The sequence below is a fragment of the Capra hircus genome, chromosome 1 (genome assembly GCF_001704415.2).
Source record: "Capra hircus breed San Clemente chromosome 1, ASM170441v1, whole genome shotgun sequence".
In the NCBI taxonomy this organism is placed as follows: domain Eukaryota; kingdom Metazoa; phylum Chordata; class Mammalia; order Artiodactyla; family Bovidae; genus Capra; species Capra hircus.
The window spans coordinates 96789554-96809372 of NC_030808.1; the positions used below are offsets into that span (position 1 = coordinate 96789554).

The 19819-nt window shown below is 36.4% G+C and overlaps 1 protein-coding gene across 9 annotated transcripts in view; it reads left to right on the plus strand.

Moving 5' to 3' along the window:
• The window catches only part of PHC3 (polyhomeotic homolog 3), a 73152-nt gene extending 53338 nt beyond the window's left edge, over nucleotides 1-19814 (plus strand). For 6 of the 9 annotated variants that reach the window (XM_013964669.2, XM_005675335.3, XM_005675336.3 and 3 more), the window contains 5 exons: nucleotides 1473-1632; nucleotides 7575-7689; nucleotides 11771-11903; nucleotides 11995-12226; nucleotides 17677-19814. In XM_013964669.2, the coding sequence (XP_013820123.2) occupies nucleotides 1473-1632; nucleotides 7575-7689; nucleotides 11771-11903; nucleotides 11995-12226; nucleotides 17677-17831 (795 nt within the window). In that variant the 3' untranslated portion in view covers nucleotides 17832-19814. Of the gene's footprint in view, nucleotides 1-1472; nucleotides 1633-7574; nucleotides 7690-11770; nucleotides 11904-11994; nucleotides 12227-12400; nucleotides 12529-17676 lie in introns of those variants that run through there. The other 3 variants (XM_013964680.2, XM_005675337.3, XR_001295800.2) reach the window with 2 other exon arrangements.

Genomic DNA, 19819 nt, shown 5'->3' on the forward strand with positions numbered 1-19819 from the left:
TAAAGGGCTTCCCTGTGACTCAAGTGGTAAAGAATTTGCCTGCAATGCAGGGGACTTGGGTTCAGTCCCTGGGTTGGAAAGATGCCTTGGAGAAGGAAATGGCAACCCATTCCAGTATTCTTGCTGATTTAAACCACACGGCAGAATGCATAGGTTATATGCAAATAACGCTCCATTTATACATAAGGGACTTGAGCATCTGTGTTTTTTTGTACCCTGTGGAGTCCTGGAATCAATCCCCTGCAGATACTGAGGGACATCTATACTGTTGGACATTTAGGTTTCCATTTTTTTTGCTGTTCAAAGGAATATTCTTATATGTAAATTATCCACATTTGAAATATTATTTCTTTAGCATAAATTCCCAGAAGTATAGGTGTTAGATCACATTACATATGTATTCATAAGACATATATATTGGCAAATCATTTTCTGGAAGAGTATTTAAATTTATTCATATACCCTAAGTGTATACTCTCATCAGCACTCAATAGTGGTTTTTTCAGCAATAATTTCCACTATTTTTATTTGAGACATAATTACATATACAAACTGAAATAAACACAATTTAAAAGGTTATGGGTTGAGAATTCCCTGGTGATCCAGTGGCTAGGACTTGGTGCTTTCACTGCAGGGGCGTTCAATCCCTGCAAGCGAGGCTCAATAAAAAGTTTATGGGTGATTATTCTCCAGGGTAACATGTAAAAAGTTCCAATAAGCTGCTGTTCACTATGTATGAAAAATGATGGAGACTTGACCAGCATTCTCAAATAGAATCAAAGGTTCTCTTTTTTAAGATTAGCTGAGGGTTCACTAGTAAATCAGTAAATACTTTTGTTGTAGATTACTTTTGGTGAAAGCATTTCTAAAGTAAGTAGTTTTCATTACTTAAATTGGTGTACTGAACATAAGTGACTATATTTTTGTTGATTTTGGATGTTAATGTTTGAGGAATTTTCCATTTCTATTTGTGATTAAAATAGGTTACTTAACTAGGAGTCAGGAGACTTGAATTCTAGTCCTGTTTCTGCTGTTACCAAGAAATCACCTGCACACTTTGAATATTAGTTCCCTTACCTTAAAATACAGTAATGATCTATCCTGAGGAAAGAATCCTATAAATAAAAAGTTTTGTACATGAAAAATCAATCTTAAAGGTTGTTGCAGAAGAAGGTAAAGGTAATTATAATCACAATTTATTACTGATTTTTTTAAAAGATTTTTTTTAGCCCACCCACCTAAACAAAGACCCTTGGTTCCATTTGACTGAGACTTTGGTCGAACTGCTCATGAGCTGTGATGTAAAGTGTTTAGGCAACCTGAACATAACCTTTTCTCAAGAAATAAATGAATGGATCTGATTATTGTACAAGTAAATTATCACAGATCCTATTAATTTCAAGAGACTTTTAAACTAAATTATTTCTGAAGGTCTTTTAAAAGATCATTTCATTTTGTTCTGTCTTTTAAAGGTGAGTCGTTCATCTTTGCTTATTGAACAGCCTGTGAAAAGAAGGCCTGTTTTGGATAATCAGGTGATAAATTCTGTGTGTGTTCAGCCAGAGCTACAGAATAATGCAAAGCATGCAGATAATTCATCTGACACAGAGATGGAAGACATGATTGCTGAAGGTTTGTGGATTTTTGTTTAAGATACTCTCTAACTTTGGCATTTATTACTTGAATCAGAACATGGATTTTTATCATACACAGATTTTTCCCTTGGAAGTATTTACTTTTATTCTCATATAATGCATTATTTGACTAAAATAATGGGAACTCGAACCAGACTCTTAATGACCATTTAATTAAAATAAGATTGGTGTTAATTTTTATAATACCAGTTTGACCTTTGAAGGAGTGTGAGTGGGAAAATTTCTGTTATATATGAAACCAGTTCAAAATTTTAGGATCAAAGCAACCAATCTTCTTCTTTAAATAGACTTTATTAAATGACTATTTTACTGAGCTTGTTTAAAAATTTAGAGCTTCCAGGTTGTTTGGTTTTAGATTTTATGTATTCTTATGTTTGATATCAGGTGGGTTATTAACAGTTGTGTTAAGTCTTCAATCAAAAGATTAAATTTGTTCAAGGAGGAAAATACCACTAAATCTTCTTAGTGTCAAAGAATCTTTTTTTTTAATAGGCCTTGTTCTACCAGTGAATATTTCATTAAAGTTAAAGTGGTATGCAAAATGACTTCAGGAAAACAAACACAAATGCAAAAATGATGTTTTTTATTGATTCTGATCATGGCTCTGCAGTAGATACTGTTCAATTAAATAGCATGTAGTATGGTCGGGGCTCTACAATTGTGAATTAATTAACATCTGTGTCTAAGTAATTATCCTCAATATATTAGTGTATTTCATCTAAATTTATTCACTTTGTAAATGTTTACTGAATATGTACTGTGCGCCTGTACTTTGCTAAATTAAGTGAAATAGCATGCTTATAAGCAAAATAGATATTGACTTGGCTCACAGTTTTCCTAATTAAGAGGAAGGCATCTCTGTCATTATTGGTAACATATGGACTGTTGCAATGTATTTATCACTGTTTTACTTGTTATTTGAATAGCAAAGAACTGATAGTAGTGTAAAATTTTTTACTGCTAACATGTTGAGTTCAGTTTGATTTTTTTATTTAAAAGAATGTTAAATGTGAAAAACTTCAAACATACTTAAAATTAGAGCTGTATAATGAATCTCAGCTCACCCAGACTCAATATTATTACCCAGTTTTAAACATTATTTTGTGAAGTTAGCTTCATGCAACCCTTTGTTTTTTTCCTCCTACATTCCCCGTTCTCTTTTTCTCTATTGCTTTTTCTTTTTCCCTTTTCTTCCTCTGTTTAAAAACAAATCAGTTCTTGTTTTTTACTAGTACATACTTCAGTGTGCATCTATAAAATGTACATTTTAATGCTGTTACCCAAAACAATGTTAATAATAATTCTTTGTCATCTAGTACCTGGTTCATATTCAAATTTCCTCAATTGTATAATTACTTAAATAGTGTAAATGTCCTTTTATAGTTATTTTGTTCAAATCAGGGTTCAGAAAGTGCCCAGTGGTGGTTTAGGAGTAAAGAGGTAATCACTCAGTTGTGTCCGACTCATTGCAACCCCATGGACGGACTGTCCAGACTCCTCTGTCCATGGGATTCTCCAGGCAAGAATATTGGAGTGGTTGCCATTCCCTTCTCCAGGGGATCTTCTACACCCAGGGACTGAAACTGGGTTTCCTGTGTCACAGGCAGGATTCTTTACCAACTGACACCAGGGAAGCCTTTTGTTGTTCGGAATTTTAATTTCATTTAATTCCTAAGTACTTGCTTTTATTATAGTTACTCATACTATTTATCTGAGAATTTTTCATTTGAGGTGAAGAGTAGTAAAGACAAATGTACAGGGATTTTTTTTTCTTGCCTATGTAAGTGTATAAACAAAAGTTTTCTAGGTTAATAAGCTATATAATGTGCCCTCTTATGTGGGCATATTGGAGAAAAATGGAAAACTGCCTAGGAAACTTCACAGCATACTTTGTGATGCTCATGGTTTATAATATAATACGTATAAAACATACGGTGGACTGTGCTATAATGTCAAGGAGCTTTTGATCTAGTTCAGTTCAGTCACTCAGTCATGTCTGACTCTTTGCGACCCCATGAATCGCAGCACGCCAGGCCTCCCTGTCCATCACCAACTCCCGGAGTTCACTCAGACTCACGTCCATCGACTCAGTGATGCCATCCAGCCATCTCATCCTCTGTCATCCCCTTCTCCTCCTGCCCCCAATCCCTCCCAGCATCAGAGTCTTTTCCAATGAGTCAACTCTTCGCATGAGGTGGCCAAAGTACTGGAGTTTCAGCTTTAGCATCATTCCTTCCAAAGAAATCCCAGGGTTGATCTCCTTCAGAATGGACTGGTTGGATCTGCATGCAGTCGATCTAGTAGGAAGTAGCAATCTCTACAACAGAAAGATAACTAAGAAGCAGCATATGCTAGGTATTAAGTGAATTATATAGACAGTAAGAACATGGCACTTGAAAGCTGGATGATATTAATGCCAGACTGGTGAGTTTTCTGTGAAGAGGGGGTTTGATTTGGGTCTTGGATGATAAAGCATAGATCTAAGATAACAGAAAGAACCTCTCAGGTTAGCATACCATGAATAAATGCACAGAAGATGTGCAAGTGCTCAGTAACTTCAGGAGGGGGCAGTGAAGAGTAGGCAGTTGGGTTAGAGAAGATAGTGGGCAGGAAGGCAGAGTCAGATTCTAGCGTACCTTGAGATTCGATTATGGAGTTAGGAGTTATTTTGCTGTCAAGAGGATGGTTACTGAAAATTTTTAGGCAGGTGACATGAGAAAATGTTTTTGAAACTGCTGGTCACGTTGGATGAATAGTAGAGGTTTGGCATATAATTGATACTTGTAGTCACGGTGGGAAGGGAAAGGAAAGAATTGATGGCAGACAAGGCAAAGGGTAGTTTTAACGAACAGGATACCAGAGTAAGGAAAAGGAAGGTTTAAAGATGATTAATCTTTGCAATGAATAATAAATAAGCCATAGAAATCTAGTGCACAGTATAATGAATATTGACAATATTGTACTATAATCATCAGTCTAACTTAAGGTAAAACTTAATTATCCCAATGACTAAAAAGATAAAAACGTAATGTGATAGAAATGTTCAGACTTTCTACTGAGGCAGTCATTTGTATAAATGTATCAAATTAACGCCTTGTACACCTTAAGTTTACACAGTATTACATGTTAACTGTGGATAAAAAAAGATGAATCTATTTCATAGTGGAGATACATTTACTGAAAATGTATCCGGTTTTAAAATACTTCATAATTTCCCATGGTAATTTTATTAAGTATTTCTGATGGGAAGTACTAGAGGGTGAAATGGTGGGGTCATTTATTTAGCGGCTTTGGCTTTACGAGTGTATGCTGTTTAATTCAGTATAAAGAACTTAATGTAATGATTATTCTTTTTTTTAAAGGATAAACTGTATCTCTGTTTGGACTGGTTGTATAACCAGAATCTCCATCTAAAATGTGATTTATCAAAATGTCTGATGTCGTCCCTGGTAAATCATGCTGATGATGGTTTCTGTCTCATTGCCTTCTTACTGCTGATCATCAGATGATCTCAAGTCTTCAGGAAAATTGAAAAGTAATTCCTCTTTGCACAAAAAAAATTGGGGATCTTTATTAGTTAGGATATATGTTTGGCCACTCCATTAGACACCCAAAGTAATACCTGGTTCAATAAGAAGTTTCATTTTCTCTGACATAGTGTAAAGGTAAGCAGTGCAGGGCTCCATTTTGTTGGGCACGTAAGCTGTCAGTGTCTCATGGCCCTGCCATCCCTGGAGTGTTGCTCTCATTTCCAAGATAGCTAATCTTCATGATCACATTCTCATCAGTAAGATAGGGCATCACCTGGAATTTGGTCAGAAATTGGCCACACATAGGGCAGCAGTTGTACTTTTTATTCTCAGTGGCTATATTCCTAGCTAAAAGTTAGGCTTTTGTTACTGGGGGAGAAAAGTGAAGAGCTGATACTAGGGAATTGCCAGCTGTTTCTGCATAGAATCCCATCTTTATTATCTCAAGCAGTAGTTTTTTAAAACTTACTTGGCTCTGTAATTTTTTATCTACAAATGTGAAAAAGTAGCCTTGGTAACATTCCCAAATTTGTTGAAATTCTGACCAAAATTAGAACTGGACTTCTTTGAATCTGTTAATGTTCCTCTCATCTTTATGAGAAATAAAACTGATGAAACTTTTTGTCAGGTTGTTAACCCTTAGACCATACCTGTTTGGGATCTTGCGTCTCTCCTCAGCAAAAACATTTCCTTCTCCTTCATAAGGTTGTCTAACCTATTATCAAGTGTTGCATATTTTTATGTTAATTAATTAAAGGTTTTGAAATAAAGCTTTCAGTAGAGTCAAAATGAAACAGCCCAAAGAATGGGCTCTTTGGGGCTGGATTGGTGGTCAGATGAGAGGTTCTATATCCAGTACAGGCTTTTCAAGGTCAGATCTGGTTATAGGCATGACAAACTAGAAACAATACTCCTGGAAGTTATGACACTAGGTCCCAGGAATGTGTTGTGGGGCAGAGCTGTGTGAAAGCCATCTCTGGGTCATTGGAAGAAACAGCTTTTACTTGACTTGGTTTGAGACTCTTTGTTCCTCATTGGCACTAAACAGATGAGTTGCTTATGAAGATAGTCCTGAGAATTTCTTTGAGATGATCATTTGCTAGTTTATGACTTGATTGGTCATGACAGTGTCTTTGGATGTCCCTTGACACTTCAAATATTTCACAGTGTGTTTTTGCTGCCTTCACTTAATTTAGCATTTTGCCATTTGCTTCTCCAGTAACACTGGGATAAAACGATCCTTGAACGTATGAGTGCATGTTCATGTCTACATTTCAGAGTCCCTTTCTTCATCTTAACAAGTCTTGGTTAAGTGAATAACATAGAAAAGCACATGAGCTCATAGCTAAAAGCTTTAGTTAGAGTTCTTTTTTTTGGTATATTTTATGACTCAGCATAGGAATTATGCTGATGCATGAAAATAGTAAAATATGGTGATTTAAAGAATTAAACAGTTTTCACTGAAGTGTTTGCTTGTTATAGGTCTTGGTACTGCTGATTCTTACGTGGAATATAGGAAGTGGACCTGTCACTTATTTATGCTTGATATGTTAGGCATTCATGTAATCTTCACTGCATTTCTTTGGGGAAGGTATCATAAGCCCCGTTTTATAGATGAGAAAACTGTGGGTCTTGAAGATTAAGTTGCTTGTTTATAGGTGACTGCTGCTGGATACTGGAGGATGTAGGTGGGAAGTTTCTTTAGGTCCTGTGGTATGACTCGAAGAAAGTTATGGATACAGAGGTAGAGGAAGGACATTCTTAATTAACAGAGAGCACCCTGACAAAAAAGAGCAGAGGTTAGAAATATAAAACTATTGATGATTTTGAAGATAAATGTAAATTATTTTAAAATAACTAAAAGGGACTTTTATAATTAGATAAATACATCTTTATATATTCTATTGTACACTGTAGATCTTAGAGAGTGTTAACTATTTTAAATGCTTCTCTGAAATCAGACATCAGAGTCGTCTTTTTGGAGTCCTCATTTTCTCCAGGTAGAATTGTGTTCTTTGCTATGTATATTATACATAGCACAATGTATCAAAATTCATATACTACGTAATACTTTTTGGAAGGTAGTGACTTTATTTGCACATTTTAGGTAGGTTGGATTCTTTGCAAATGAACCTTTAAAAAGGTATTATTTATTTATATAGAGAAAACTCGGTAAGATTTTTTATGCAGGAGCTAGAGGAAATTGGTGGAAGTGGTTGTTTTGGGGGGCTTTGCCTTGCCAAAGTGGCTGTGGATTGAAAAGTTAAGACCATTCCTTTTAAGTCTCCTGTAGGGTCTGAACACTAGCAGCATCCGACCAAAGTAGAAGCTAAACGAAAATCTGCCACAATTAAGTTTTTGGAATTTTTTTCGTTTTTTTCTTTTTTAGAGACATTAGAAGAAATGGACAGTGAGTTGCTCAAGTGTGAATTCTGTGGAAAGATGGGGTATGCTAATGAATTTCTTCGGTCAAAACGATTCTGCACTATGTCATGTGCCAAAAGGTATTTCTGTTCTCAAGTTTCCTAGAGTACAAGCTAAAAACTGCTGTAACAAAACTAAAAAACGTGCAGAGTTTACCATTAGTCACAATTAGGTACTGTAGAAGAATAATATCAAATAGACGTTATCTGGAGCTACTTTGCTATTTAGTTGTTAAATTTTACTTGGTGAAAACTGTATTCATAACACATATAGCATAATCTAATGACATATAGCATAATCTGATATTGAAGTAGCAATCTCCAGGTGGTAAGAATATGGTTAGGAGAATCCCTCCTGTGAATACAATGCTAGTCCTTTGTTTTAACAATATTGAAATACCTGGATTTACTTTGTTATATTTTAAAATGTTTCATTGCTTTTAACCATATCCTGTTTACTTTAGGGTTTTAAGTGGGACATCTGTAGCATAAATTCTCCACATTGTTATATTACTTGATAACAAAAATGCCTGTCTTTTCTAAAGGTTTTTCCAGTAATATTATAGGTAAATAGTACTACTGTCAAAAAGCCTTTTTAGTATCTTCATTGATCTAGTCACAAATTTAGTTTAAAGAAAGCCTCTCTAATTTTGTTAATAAATCCTAATACAGGTATTTCCCACTGAAGGTAAAGTGTTAATAAATCCTAATACAGGTATTTCCCACTGAAGGTAAAGTGTGTGCACAGTTTATTTTGAACTTTGTTCTGTATTCCAAAAGTTATTTTCTCAAAGAATTTAAGATCTTAAAGATACATCTTGGGAATTTCTTTGGAGAAGGCAACGGCGCCCCACTCCAGTATCCTTGCCCGGAAAATCCCATGGATGGAGGAGCCTGGTGGGCCACAGTCCATGGGGTCGCAAAGAGTCAGACACAACTGAGCGACTTCACTTTCACTTTTCACTTTCATGCATTGGAGAAGGAAATGGCAACCCACTCCAGTGTTCTTGCCTGGAGAATCCCAGGGATGGGGGAGCCTGGTGCGCTGCCGTCTATGGGGTCGCACAGAGTCGGACACGACTGAAGCGACTTGGCAGCAGCAGCAGGGAATTTCTTGCTCCCTAAATAAATCCATTATTTAGTATGGTGCACCTAAAATATATTTAGTAAAACTTAAATAAGCAGAAGTATTTTCTTCTGAAAATGGGTTAATGGTTTTTCATTTGTCAATCTGTTATTCAGATATTCTTTCATGATATTTTGATAGTCCTAATCAAATTATGTAACTCCTATTTTGTTTGCATATACCACAAGAAAGAATAGTGGCTCTCTGATTCAAAGGGATGAAAAACTGAGAGAGGAGGATTGCCTTTCAGAATATTTTAAACTTCTTACCTATTCAGAAATATTTCAGGACAGTTAACACATTACCATCACTCTTCTCCCAGAGATGACTGTTGAGTTGTCAGGTAGTATACCTTTAGGTGGAGCTCTTTAGAGGCTTAGAGGTCCTAAGGTAGGAAAATACAGTGGAGAGAAGAGTAAGGAGGGGAGGATAAGTTAGGTCAGGTAAGAAATGCTGTTTACATGTATGCCTAGCTATCTTTTTTTGCTATCTCAGTATTTAGGGACTAAATAGCAAATGTAAAGTTAGTCTCCCTTCTCTCTTCTTTAGTCAGTTGGGAAAGAAGTTTGTTAGTTGATGTAAATGCAAATCAGAAACCTTTGGAGCTGAGCCCACAGATGAGCATATTGAACACAGGAGGAGCTTGTTTAATTGTTTCAGGGTAAAATGAAGTGACCATCAGGACACTTTTCTTTTTTATATTTTTAGGGGAAAAATAGCCTATTTACTCTCATAGTACTTCTTACTTCCACCTCATTGATATTTTCATAAACATAAGTGAGGGAATTTTCTTTTGGTAAAACAGTTTTCAATAGCAAAGTTAACTGGGATTTATTCTTGTCATTTCCCTGAAAAATCATCTTAGAGCAAAAGAGTTTCAAAAAGAACTTTGAAAATAAGAAATTACAACAGCAATTTTATGTGTAAAAAAAGAGGAACTATGAAATTTGCTTATTAGATGATCTCTTTTCACTCTTCTTTCTAGGGAAGGAGTCAGAGGACTGTACCCAGGCTGAGTCCTTTCTGTAGCCTGTTTTTGTATGGCCCCTGAACTAAGGATAGTATTTAAATTTTTAGGTGGTTGAAAAAGAATCAGAAGACTATTTTGTGACACATGAAAATTAATAAAATTCAGTTTAACTGTCACTGTATGTAATGTATCGCTCATTCTGACTGAGCGTGTGTGTGACTGCATGGACTGTAGCTCGCCAGGCTCCTCCACCATGGGACTTCCCAGGCAAGAATATTGGAGTGGGTAGCCATGCCTTTCTCCAGGCAGTCTTCCCCACCCAGAGATTAAACCCAGTTCTCCTGCATTGCAGGCAGATTCTTTACCATCTGAGCCACCAGGAAGGCCCCAAGTGTCACTGAGTAAAGTTTTACGGGAATACATCTATTCTCATTCATTACTGTCTGTGGCTGCTTTTATGTTACAATCACAGAGTTGTATAGTTGTGGCAGAACCTTTGTGTGGCCTACAAAGTCTAAAACATTTAATATCTGGCCCTTTATAGAAAAAGTTGCCCAGCCCCTGTTTAGGGCATTGGAACCCAATACATGGCAAAAGATTGTCTTTTTTGGGGGGGGCACACTGCATAACGTGCAGGATCTTAGTTCCCCAACCAGGGATTGAACCTGCACCCTTTGCAGTGAAATGTGGATTTTTAACCCATTGGACCTCCAGTAAAGTCCCAGTAAACTGTCATCATGCCTTAGAAAGTGAAAGTGTTATTTGCTCGGCCATGTCTGACTCATTGCAGCCCTGTGGACTGTAGCCTGCCAGGGTCCTCTGTCCATGGAATTCTCCAGGCAAGAATACTGGAGTGAGTTGCCATTCCCTTCTCCAAGGGAAGCTTCCCAACCCAGGGATCAAACCCATGTCTCCTGGATTGCAGGCAGACTCTACCATCTGAGCCACCAGGGCCTTATAAAGATTGATGTTAAAAAAAGTCATGAGTGCTCACTTTGACAATACATATGCTAAAATTAGAATGCTATAGAGAAGATTAGCATGGTCCCTGCATAAAATGATAGGCAAATTAATAAAATGTTCCACATTTAAAAATATGTATATATTAAAATATACACTTAAAAATATTAGTCTGTTTTGATAAAAATGATCTTCCAGCCAGTTTTTTTAAAGAAAAAATAAATTCATTGGCTGTGCTAGGTCCTCATGGCTGCACGAGGGCTTTCTTTAGTTTGGAGAGCAGGGGCTACTCTAGTTGCAGTGTGTGAGGTTCTCATTGTGGTGGCTTCTTTTGTTGAGGAGCACAGGCTTATGTGTATGTGGATGTCAGTAGTTGTGGTGCACACTTAGCTGCTCTGCAGCACGTGGAGTCTCCCTGGGCATGTGGAGTCTTCCCGGGCCGGGGATCACCCTGTGTCCCCTGCGTTGACAGGCAGATTCCCAACTACTAGTCCACCAGGGAGGTCCTTTTCCAGCCAGTTTTAAGGATTGAACTATATCTGAATTGCCTGAATTCCTAAGAACCATGAATTCCTTGTATAACTTTGATAACTCAACTTTACCTTTCTGTCTTTGATTTTAGTTATATTTGACAAATATTTTACTAGCCATTTGAGATTTCCTCTTCTCTACTATATTAATCTCTTAAAATCTCTTCAGAAATGGTTACCCAAGAAAGTAACCATTTGAATGATCATCTAAATAGTTAACTAATAATTTCTTCTTCTCCTGGAACCTTGAATTATTTTGCAGCTGTAAAAATGAGTTATTGTTTGTATTTTGCAGAAAGTTTCCCACTATCATGCTGTTATTAGGAGATATCAGTACCTTGTTATAGGCGTCCAGTATTATATTGAGAGCTATATTATATATAACGAGGCCATTTTTTTTTACTATTAGCATAATAAATTTACTGAACACTGTGCTTTACTTTCTGAGGTATTATAATCCATAATGAAATAAATGGCATTTACTGATTCACAACTGCACTTTAATTAAGGTCATAATTACTAAGTGGAGCATCCCACACATCATTTAATATTTTTTTTCTTACTTGAATTTCTTAGGTACAATGTTAGCTGTTCTAAAAAATTTGCACTTAGTCGTTGGAATCGTAAGCCTGATAATCAAAGTCTTGGGCATCGTGGCCGTCGTCCAAGTGGCCCTGATGGGGCAGCAAGAGAACATATCCTTAGGCAGGTCTGTAGAAACCTTGATTCAATGTACAATACCCTTTTCAGAAATACAAGGAAAGTGCAATGCTGTATTTTACTTGTACTACATTTTCCAGCTTCCAATTACTTATCCATCTGCAGAAGAAGACTTGGCTTCTCACGAAGATGCTGTGCCATCTGCTATGACAACACGCCTGCGCAGGCAGAGTGAGCGGGAAAGAGAGCGTGAGCTTCGGGACGTGAGGATGAGGAAGATGCCTGAAAACAGTGGCCTGCTGCCAGTGGCACAAACAGAGCCGTCTATATGGACAGTTGATGACGTCTGGGCCTTCATCCACTCTTTGCCTGGTATGTGATTGGCCACTTTGACCTTGATTTTTGCCTTGTGCACACACCAAGGAATGACATTAGATCCATCCACCCCTGTTGCACAAAAGGGCTAGAGAAGTTCTGTGTATATATACTCATTAAATGGCATTTGCTATTGAAATGTGATCTGTTTCCTCTTGCTTATTCCCTCAGCACAACTGGGTATTTTCTCATACCCCCCAAGTCGATAAAAACTGACTAGTCCTGCTTCTGCTGTGACACCTCAGCCGGTGAAGATATTAAAGGTGCTCTCTTCTCTTCAGTCTGATTTCTCTCGAGAGGTCAGTAGAGAGATTGAGTCAGACACTTCTTCCCTTCTGCTCTTCCAGTTTTCTAGTCTACCAGTATTTCCTCATTTCCTAATTTAACCTTTTTTAAATGAAATAACACAGACCAAAATTTTTTTTTACATTTTTGAAAGCTAATCAAGACCTTTCAGAGTGTGATAAAATTTTGGTTTCTTTAAAAAAAATTAAAAAAACCAAAAATGTTGTTTCTTTTAAAGGAGGCTGCATTCTTTGATTCTTTGCAGAAAGTTTAAGACATCAAGAACACTTCTGAAATTAAGTAGACAACTGAAATTCAGTTATGATATTCCATTCCAATATTGAGGGTTACTTTCTTATTTATATTTCCTGCTCTCTCATTTGGTATTCTTTCCATCAGCTTAAGTCGTTATGTTCTTTTATCTTTACTAAACAATAATCTTTTATATCCACTTTCTCTACTGGGCTGGGTACTGAAGACCACCTTTGCCAATGATGAGACCCACACTGCCTCTATATGTTGAGACAGTTTGTATTTTTTTAATCAGCAAATCTTTTATCATTCACTTTAACTTTATGAATATGGAAAGTAAGATTTTTAAAAACATTTGTTCCATTTTGGGTTTTTGGTGAATCATACCGTTTCTCTTGAAACAAGCTTTCCAGAAAAATACATCCCCTTTGAACTTGTCCAGACTTAACTAAAACTAATCCACCTATATTTGGTAATCAATCTTTCTATGAAGGTGACCACTGTCTCAGAAGCAGACTTATAGCTAAAATCTTACGATTGAAGAAAATATATTCAGAAGTATTCTGCATTTTTTTTTTAAAATCTGTTAGCCATTTTACCTTACACAGATGGTTCCTGACTTATGATGGACAGACTTAAGGAACTTTCGATTTTATGGTGGTACAAAAGTGATATAGAAAGCGTGCTTCAGATTTTGGATTTTGATCTTTTGCTGTTGATACGAAGCATGATACTCTCTGCAGATTGGGCAGGACAGCTCCATCAGCCGTGCTGTCATAAGGGTAAATAGCTGACAAAACCATGCTTGACTCATGCACTCATTCTGGTCTCTACTCTCAGTACAGTATTCAATCACTTACATGAGATATTCAACACTTTATTATAAAACTGCCTTTATATGTTAGATAACTTTGCCCTACTTACAGTAGGGTATTCTTAATGTTCTGAGGATGTTTAAAGTAGGCTAAGCTAGGCTATGATGTTTGGAAGTTTAGGTGTGTTAAATGCATTTTTGACTTGATGTTTTCAACTTTCAGTGGTTTTATCAGGATGTCAAGTTTGAGGGAGATAAATATACAGAACTCGAGTTTTATTAAATTATTTTTTAATGGCTTATTTTTAAAATGTGAAGTAAGCTTTTTTTCCTATTAAACAAGATATGGTCACTTTTAAAGAAAGATGAAATTGTTTAAAGAAGGGATACATTTTTCCTGGGAAGATTTTTAAGCATGCACCTAGGAAAACTTAGGTGTGATTCAAGTGCTGACCATGTGGGTTTAGAATCTGCTTTAAAAAGCTGATACATTAGAGAATGGTGCATCTTCACAGGGTGTGGCTTTAACAGTTAATGAAATAAATTTTAAGTTTTGCACCAGTCTAACTATCTTGAGAATTAACATTGGAACTGTCATCTTTAGACAGTCTCAGTCTTCCAAATGGGATATATGAGCTGTTTGTTAGCCTGATTTCTCATTTGGAGGGGGAAATATTTCTTTTCCTTTGGGGAGGAGGAAAGTAGTTGGCCAAACAGATAACAAATAACAGCTGCTGCTGATTGTTCTCTCACTTCATATGCTTTTTTTAGGGCTAGTTTTCTAATTTTCCCCAGCATCTATTTGCAACAAGGCCACTCTTGGCTGCTTTATTAGGACAAAGGCTAACTCTTTTGTTTTGTTCTTCCTTCATTGAATTGAAAAAAATTATTTCTTATAACTTGAGATGCTTGCCTTATTGAGTTAAGACAATTTTGTTGCCAGACTTTTAGAGAAAATTACATATAAGGTAGACCCAGTGATAATTTAGAATTTCTTGGTGTTAAGAATGTGCTGAATATAACTACTTTCTTACTGATTAAATGGGAGTATTTCTAAACTGCTTTGATAGGCTGAGTAACAAGCTTATTTGTGTGATGCATTACATCTTCTTTCTCAGTTTTTCTCTGAATAATGCCTGTGGCTTAAGGTGAATCTCAGCCAGAAAAGGCCGTTAGTGTCATTTCTCTGTGTTCATCTGGGCTTTGTAAATCCTTTTGAGCCTCTTTCAGCTCATACCGGGCTGTATTTTATTTTTTCCCCTGAGCTCTTCTCATGGAATGAATAAACTTGTAAATTTTGTAATCTCTTGCATTTTTGTTTCTTTCCAGTTGAGGCTGGGTCTCCCTCTTTCATCAGGGCACCTGTATTTATTCCTAGAGTTTTCTCTTCTTGTTGTAGTCATCTTGTGAACCATCTTGGTGGGCCCATATTAGAGCTGGTATGCAGACAAGTCTCAGAGCTGTTACCAGAGTAAAATGTTATCTTCTAAATGTTTGTACATTAAAAAGTTCTCTATAGGAAAGGTTCTTTGTACTCTCGGTTTACTGCAGTTATCTTCTTTAACTCTTCCTTGATACAGTGAACTGCGTTTTGCAAAGATAACTTTAGTCTGTATTTGTTGGTCTGTGAATCTGCAGTAGGTTTAATTTCTATGTAGGTGTAAAAAGTAGGTATTGTTTAAAAACATGACTATTTACTATAGTTTCATAATATTGATATTGGGACTCGTTTGTTCTGTAATGTTGAGTGCAGGTGATGGCCTTTCATATCCTTACCGAGGTTAATTTTTGTATGGGGTGATTTTGTTTTAGGGTTAGCTGGAAATGTGACTGGGCACTTGCGAGGTTCCTTTGGGACCCATGTCTGTGTGCAGAGGTCCATCCCATCCTGATCTGCTTCTGGGGATGTGAAGCCAGCTGAGCTGACTGCTTGTTGCAGTCAGGGATGTTCTGTAATGTCCCTGGAGCACCAGCTGTTCTATAGATGTAGATTCTGAATACGTCAGAAATTCATAGAATTTTAGCTCAGTATACCTTGGGCATCTAGATTTGCCTCTGCCTCCCCTTTTTAAAATCACTTTGTTTTTTCATTTCTATACTAATGTATAAACATCCTTTTTTTGTGGTTGGCTTAAGAAAGTTGTGATCTAAAATTCTGAAGATCATTCCTGTTTGATCATGCTGTTTCCCCACATTCTGTTCTTTATTATTTTGCTAACACATATTTTGTCTGCCTACAAGAAGACATTTGAAGAGGGATCTAATAATACTGAGGAACAAGAACATACTATGAATTTCTTCATGGAGAACTCCTTGTTTCTATTCCCAAATGTAGCTCTTATGGTCCTCATTACTTCTCACTGCTTCTCTTTTCTGAATCTAAGTAAGTCCTACCCTGTCTTTCTCTTCTCTTCTTTCCTGTGTTCTTGTAAGTAAGACTGAAGAGAGAAGAACATTAGTTCTTTCATAAAAAGAAGGATGAAGTCACAACTAGATGCAAGATTAGTCAGTTTTGTCTGCTCAGTTTTGAGAGCTACCTCTGGGAAAAGAAAAGGGGCTTTTCTATGGTGAGTAATCTCATTTTAACTATTTAGTTTCTTTTATATGGTAAATAGCCAAAACCATAAAAATTCTGTGGAGGGTACTTTTGAAATAGCAATTTTTAAAAATCTGAGAAATTATTAAAATAGAGGAATTGAAAAGCTGACTGCCACATAGAAGACAGGCAGGTTACAATCAGGAGAGAAGTTGGGAAAGAAAGAAGCAAGAGAAAAGCTGGCCACACAGCTGAATACAGGAAAAAAAAATCTGCATTACTCTTACAGATGGCTCCTTTTTAGCAGATTCTGTTTTTGTTCATTATTCATTCAGTCCTTCACTTACCCAAAAATACAGGTGTTTAGCACCTGCAGTGTTTTGTGTTTGGTACTGGGGTTATAGGGATTAGATTGTTACCTTACATAAACAAGAGGATGATGCATTTGCAGTAGAAAGAATAATGACTCCAGCAGAGTCCTATCCAAAGGTATAACGTGACCATTGTCATTGTGCATTATCTTTTTCTTTGTGTTTTCCCTTAGAATGCTGATTTGAAGAAAAGAGACTTGAAGCTTTTAGTTTTTTTATTCTTAAATTCACTTTCATAATTTTGTCTTTTATAAGGAAGCTTCCACGTTTTTGTATTCTCTCCTCTTATGGGTCCTTAATTCATTACTTTCCCTGCTGGTTTCTTTACCCTTAGTGGGGAAGTTCATTAGCTGTGCAAAATGTGGTGGATAATAAAAACGTTCGAGGGTCAAGTAGAGTGTTCGCACTGTTACTTGTTCTAAAGCACCCAGTTTATGCTGAAAGGTAAAATATTGGTTATTCATCAAGAGATTAGCCCAGCAAGCTCAAAATTTCATTAAGAATTTGTTTTCTTATCAGAAGTGGAGATGAGTCCGATGATGTTAAGATTTGAAGTTGAAATTACAAGTTGAGTATTGTAATACATTTCGACAGTAGATTGATACTATAATTTTGATGGATTGGTTCTGTGCTGAGTGAATAATAAAAATGTTTCAGATGTGCCTGGCAGTCAAAGGTTGTAAATCAGAATAAAACTACCAATGACAGTGGAAGTGGTACTTGAGAAAATATTTCCAAATTAAGCGGCAGAACAGTATGCTGTATTCTTTTGTACCTCTATGTGAAGGGTATCGGATACAGAGAAGAGTTCTCAAGGCGTTACAAGCAGTTAATCCAGGCTTGCGTGTGTGGTGTGCTCTCAGGTGGCAGCATGGTCCTTTCATGAAGGTGTGTTACGTCTGGACTGAACGAGCTGTACATTTAACCTCTTACTAATTATTTCTGCAATATTATTTTTAAGGCAAGAATTCCAAGTAAATTGCTTTACCTAGATTTCAAATTCTTAATTTTTTTTAGAATGCCAAGAAATACTGCCTTCTTCCAGAGTGAGCCTACGACTGCCATCAGTAAATTTCATTTGTTTCTCAGCCTGTGTTAAGTCACCCAGGGTGACTTATCTGTGACTGTTAGCAGTGATGTCAGATTGTTGTGTATTAATTCTAACATCCTTCCTCTGATGAAATTCCAGGCTGCCAGGATATCGCAGATGAGTTCAGAGCACAGGAGATTGATGGACAGGCTCTTCTCTTGCTCAAAGAAGACCATCTCATGAGTGCAATGAATATCAAGCTAGGCCCAGCCCTAAAGATCTGTGCACGCATCAACTCTCTGAAGGAATCTTAACAGGATCATGAGGCTTTGCGATAACAGCAATTGTATTCTTAAACCAACTTGTAAGGGTAAAGGCTCAAGTTGGCCTAAAATATTATCACTTACTGTGGCGGATAGCCAAGCACATTGGGATCCCTGCATCAAAGGCTGACATTTGTACAGATACAGTAATTCATTATACATTTTCATAATTAGCTAACATGGGTGAATTAATTTTACAGGTTACACACAACATTGAAAGACTTGTTACAGAGGGTCATGATATTTTTCAAAGTGTTTTACTAGATAATTTTTTAAAAGGTGATGTTTATCATTAATATAAAAATCTTTTTGAAAGTAATTTAATAATTTACATTTCTCCTCTTTTGATTTGGTTTTCTTATATACATTTTTCTACCCTATAAGTTTTCTATAGGTTGTCATGAGAGAGATAAATTTAGGAGTAATTAAGGAATAATTTTGGAGTCCAGTGACTGGAATTGTATGCAATGAGATATCAGTGTATGTTTAAAAAAAACATGTCTGTTAAACAGTTGCTTTATCTATAAAGAGAATTGCATTCTAGCATGAATAACACTGATCTGGAAGTTAGAAGATTTGGTTTCTCTTCCAAACTTGACCAAGAATTTGGTGTGACTGAGGAAGTTCGTTTTCCTCTTAGTTTTTGTTCATTTAGAGCAGTGGTTCTAAATCGAGGTCAGGTTTGTTCCCCAGGTGACATCTGACAATGTCAAGGGACATTTTGGTTGTCACAGCCTAGGGGTTAGGGGAGGGGAGGGTTGCTCTTGGTATCTGGCATGTGGAGGACAGGGATGTCACTAAATATCCTACAAATGCACAGGACAGCCCTCTACAGCAAAGAGCTATTTGGTCCAAAATGTCAGTAGTGCCAAGGCTGAGAAACCGTAATGAAGGAGTGATTAATGTTGGTCTTTTTCACCCAGAGGGATATTTTTTGGGGAAAAAAAAGATGGGATGTAATAAGGAATACATTGTATAATGGAAATATTTCAGATAGCATTAATGTTCTGCTGGAATATTGTTCCCAGCTTTATGCATTCTAGAAAATGGGAAATCCATTAAGTTGGCATATAAAATGAGAACTAGCATACCAATAATTTGACTCTCAGAATTGCTTCATAATAATAATCTTTCATATCTCTGCACTGATGAAGGCATAATATGATTATGCCTTAAGAACAAGGGCTAGGCCTTTGCTGGCAGGGCGCTAGTTTGTGGTGGCTATGTGGTTGGTTTTTGGATTTTTCTAGTGTTGAACAAGGTGGATCCAGCTAGAATGCACATTCCTTTTTCCTTGACTAAATCCTTGTATGCTTCCTGCAAAGCACTCTTTGATAAATTGAGTCTAATTTTGTATGTACATGTTTTAGGGAAAAAAATCTTTAAAGCAAAATTTTTCATTGAACAGTTAGTGTTGCGTTAGTTATGGGACTAAAAGTTGTTGTGGGAGCCCTGTAAACTATATATAGTCCTGGACATCAAAAACATTTGACTCTTTTATCATCTTCTCTTTACCATACAATGGAAATCTTTTAGTAATTGAAGGAACATACACAGATATTTGGCAGACGTTCAGTAAGTGAGGAAGAGTCCATGGGTTTCAGTCATTGTCACTGATCTTTTCAGAAAGATTGTGTTACGCTATTAGAAGACTAAAGATGTCATTAAAGACATCACAGATATTTATCTTTTGGCTTTGTGTACATTAGAGAATGTTGATTATTTTTATACAAAAATACAGCGGGTAATTTTTTTAACCTTTAGATGCCTCTTGTTTGAATGTATGCTTTGTGGGATTCTTTTGTGTAGTAATGTTTTTTAAAAAAAAGATGTTTACTGATAGTTATGTGTAGGATTAGAATATGTAATATAGTATAAGGCTCATGTTCCAGACCTACAATAGCTTGTAGTGTATGTCACATATTTCTTTTATATCACATTTTTAATTACTGGATTAAAGTTCCAAGGAAAGGTGGGTA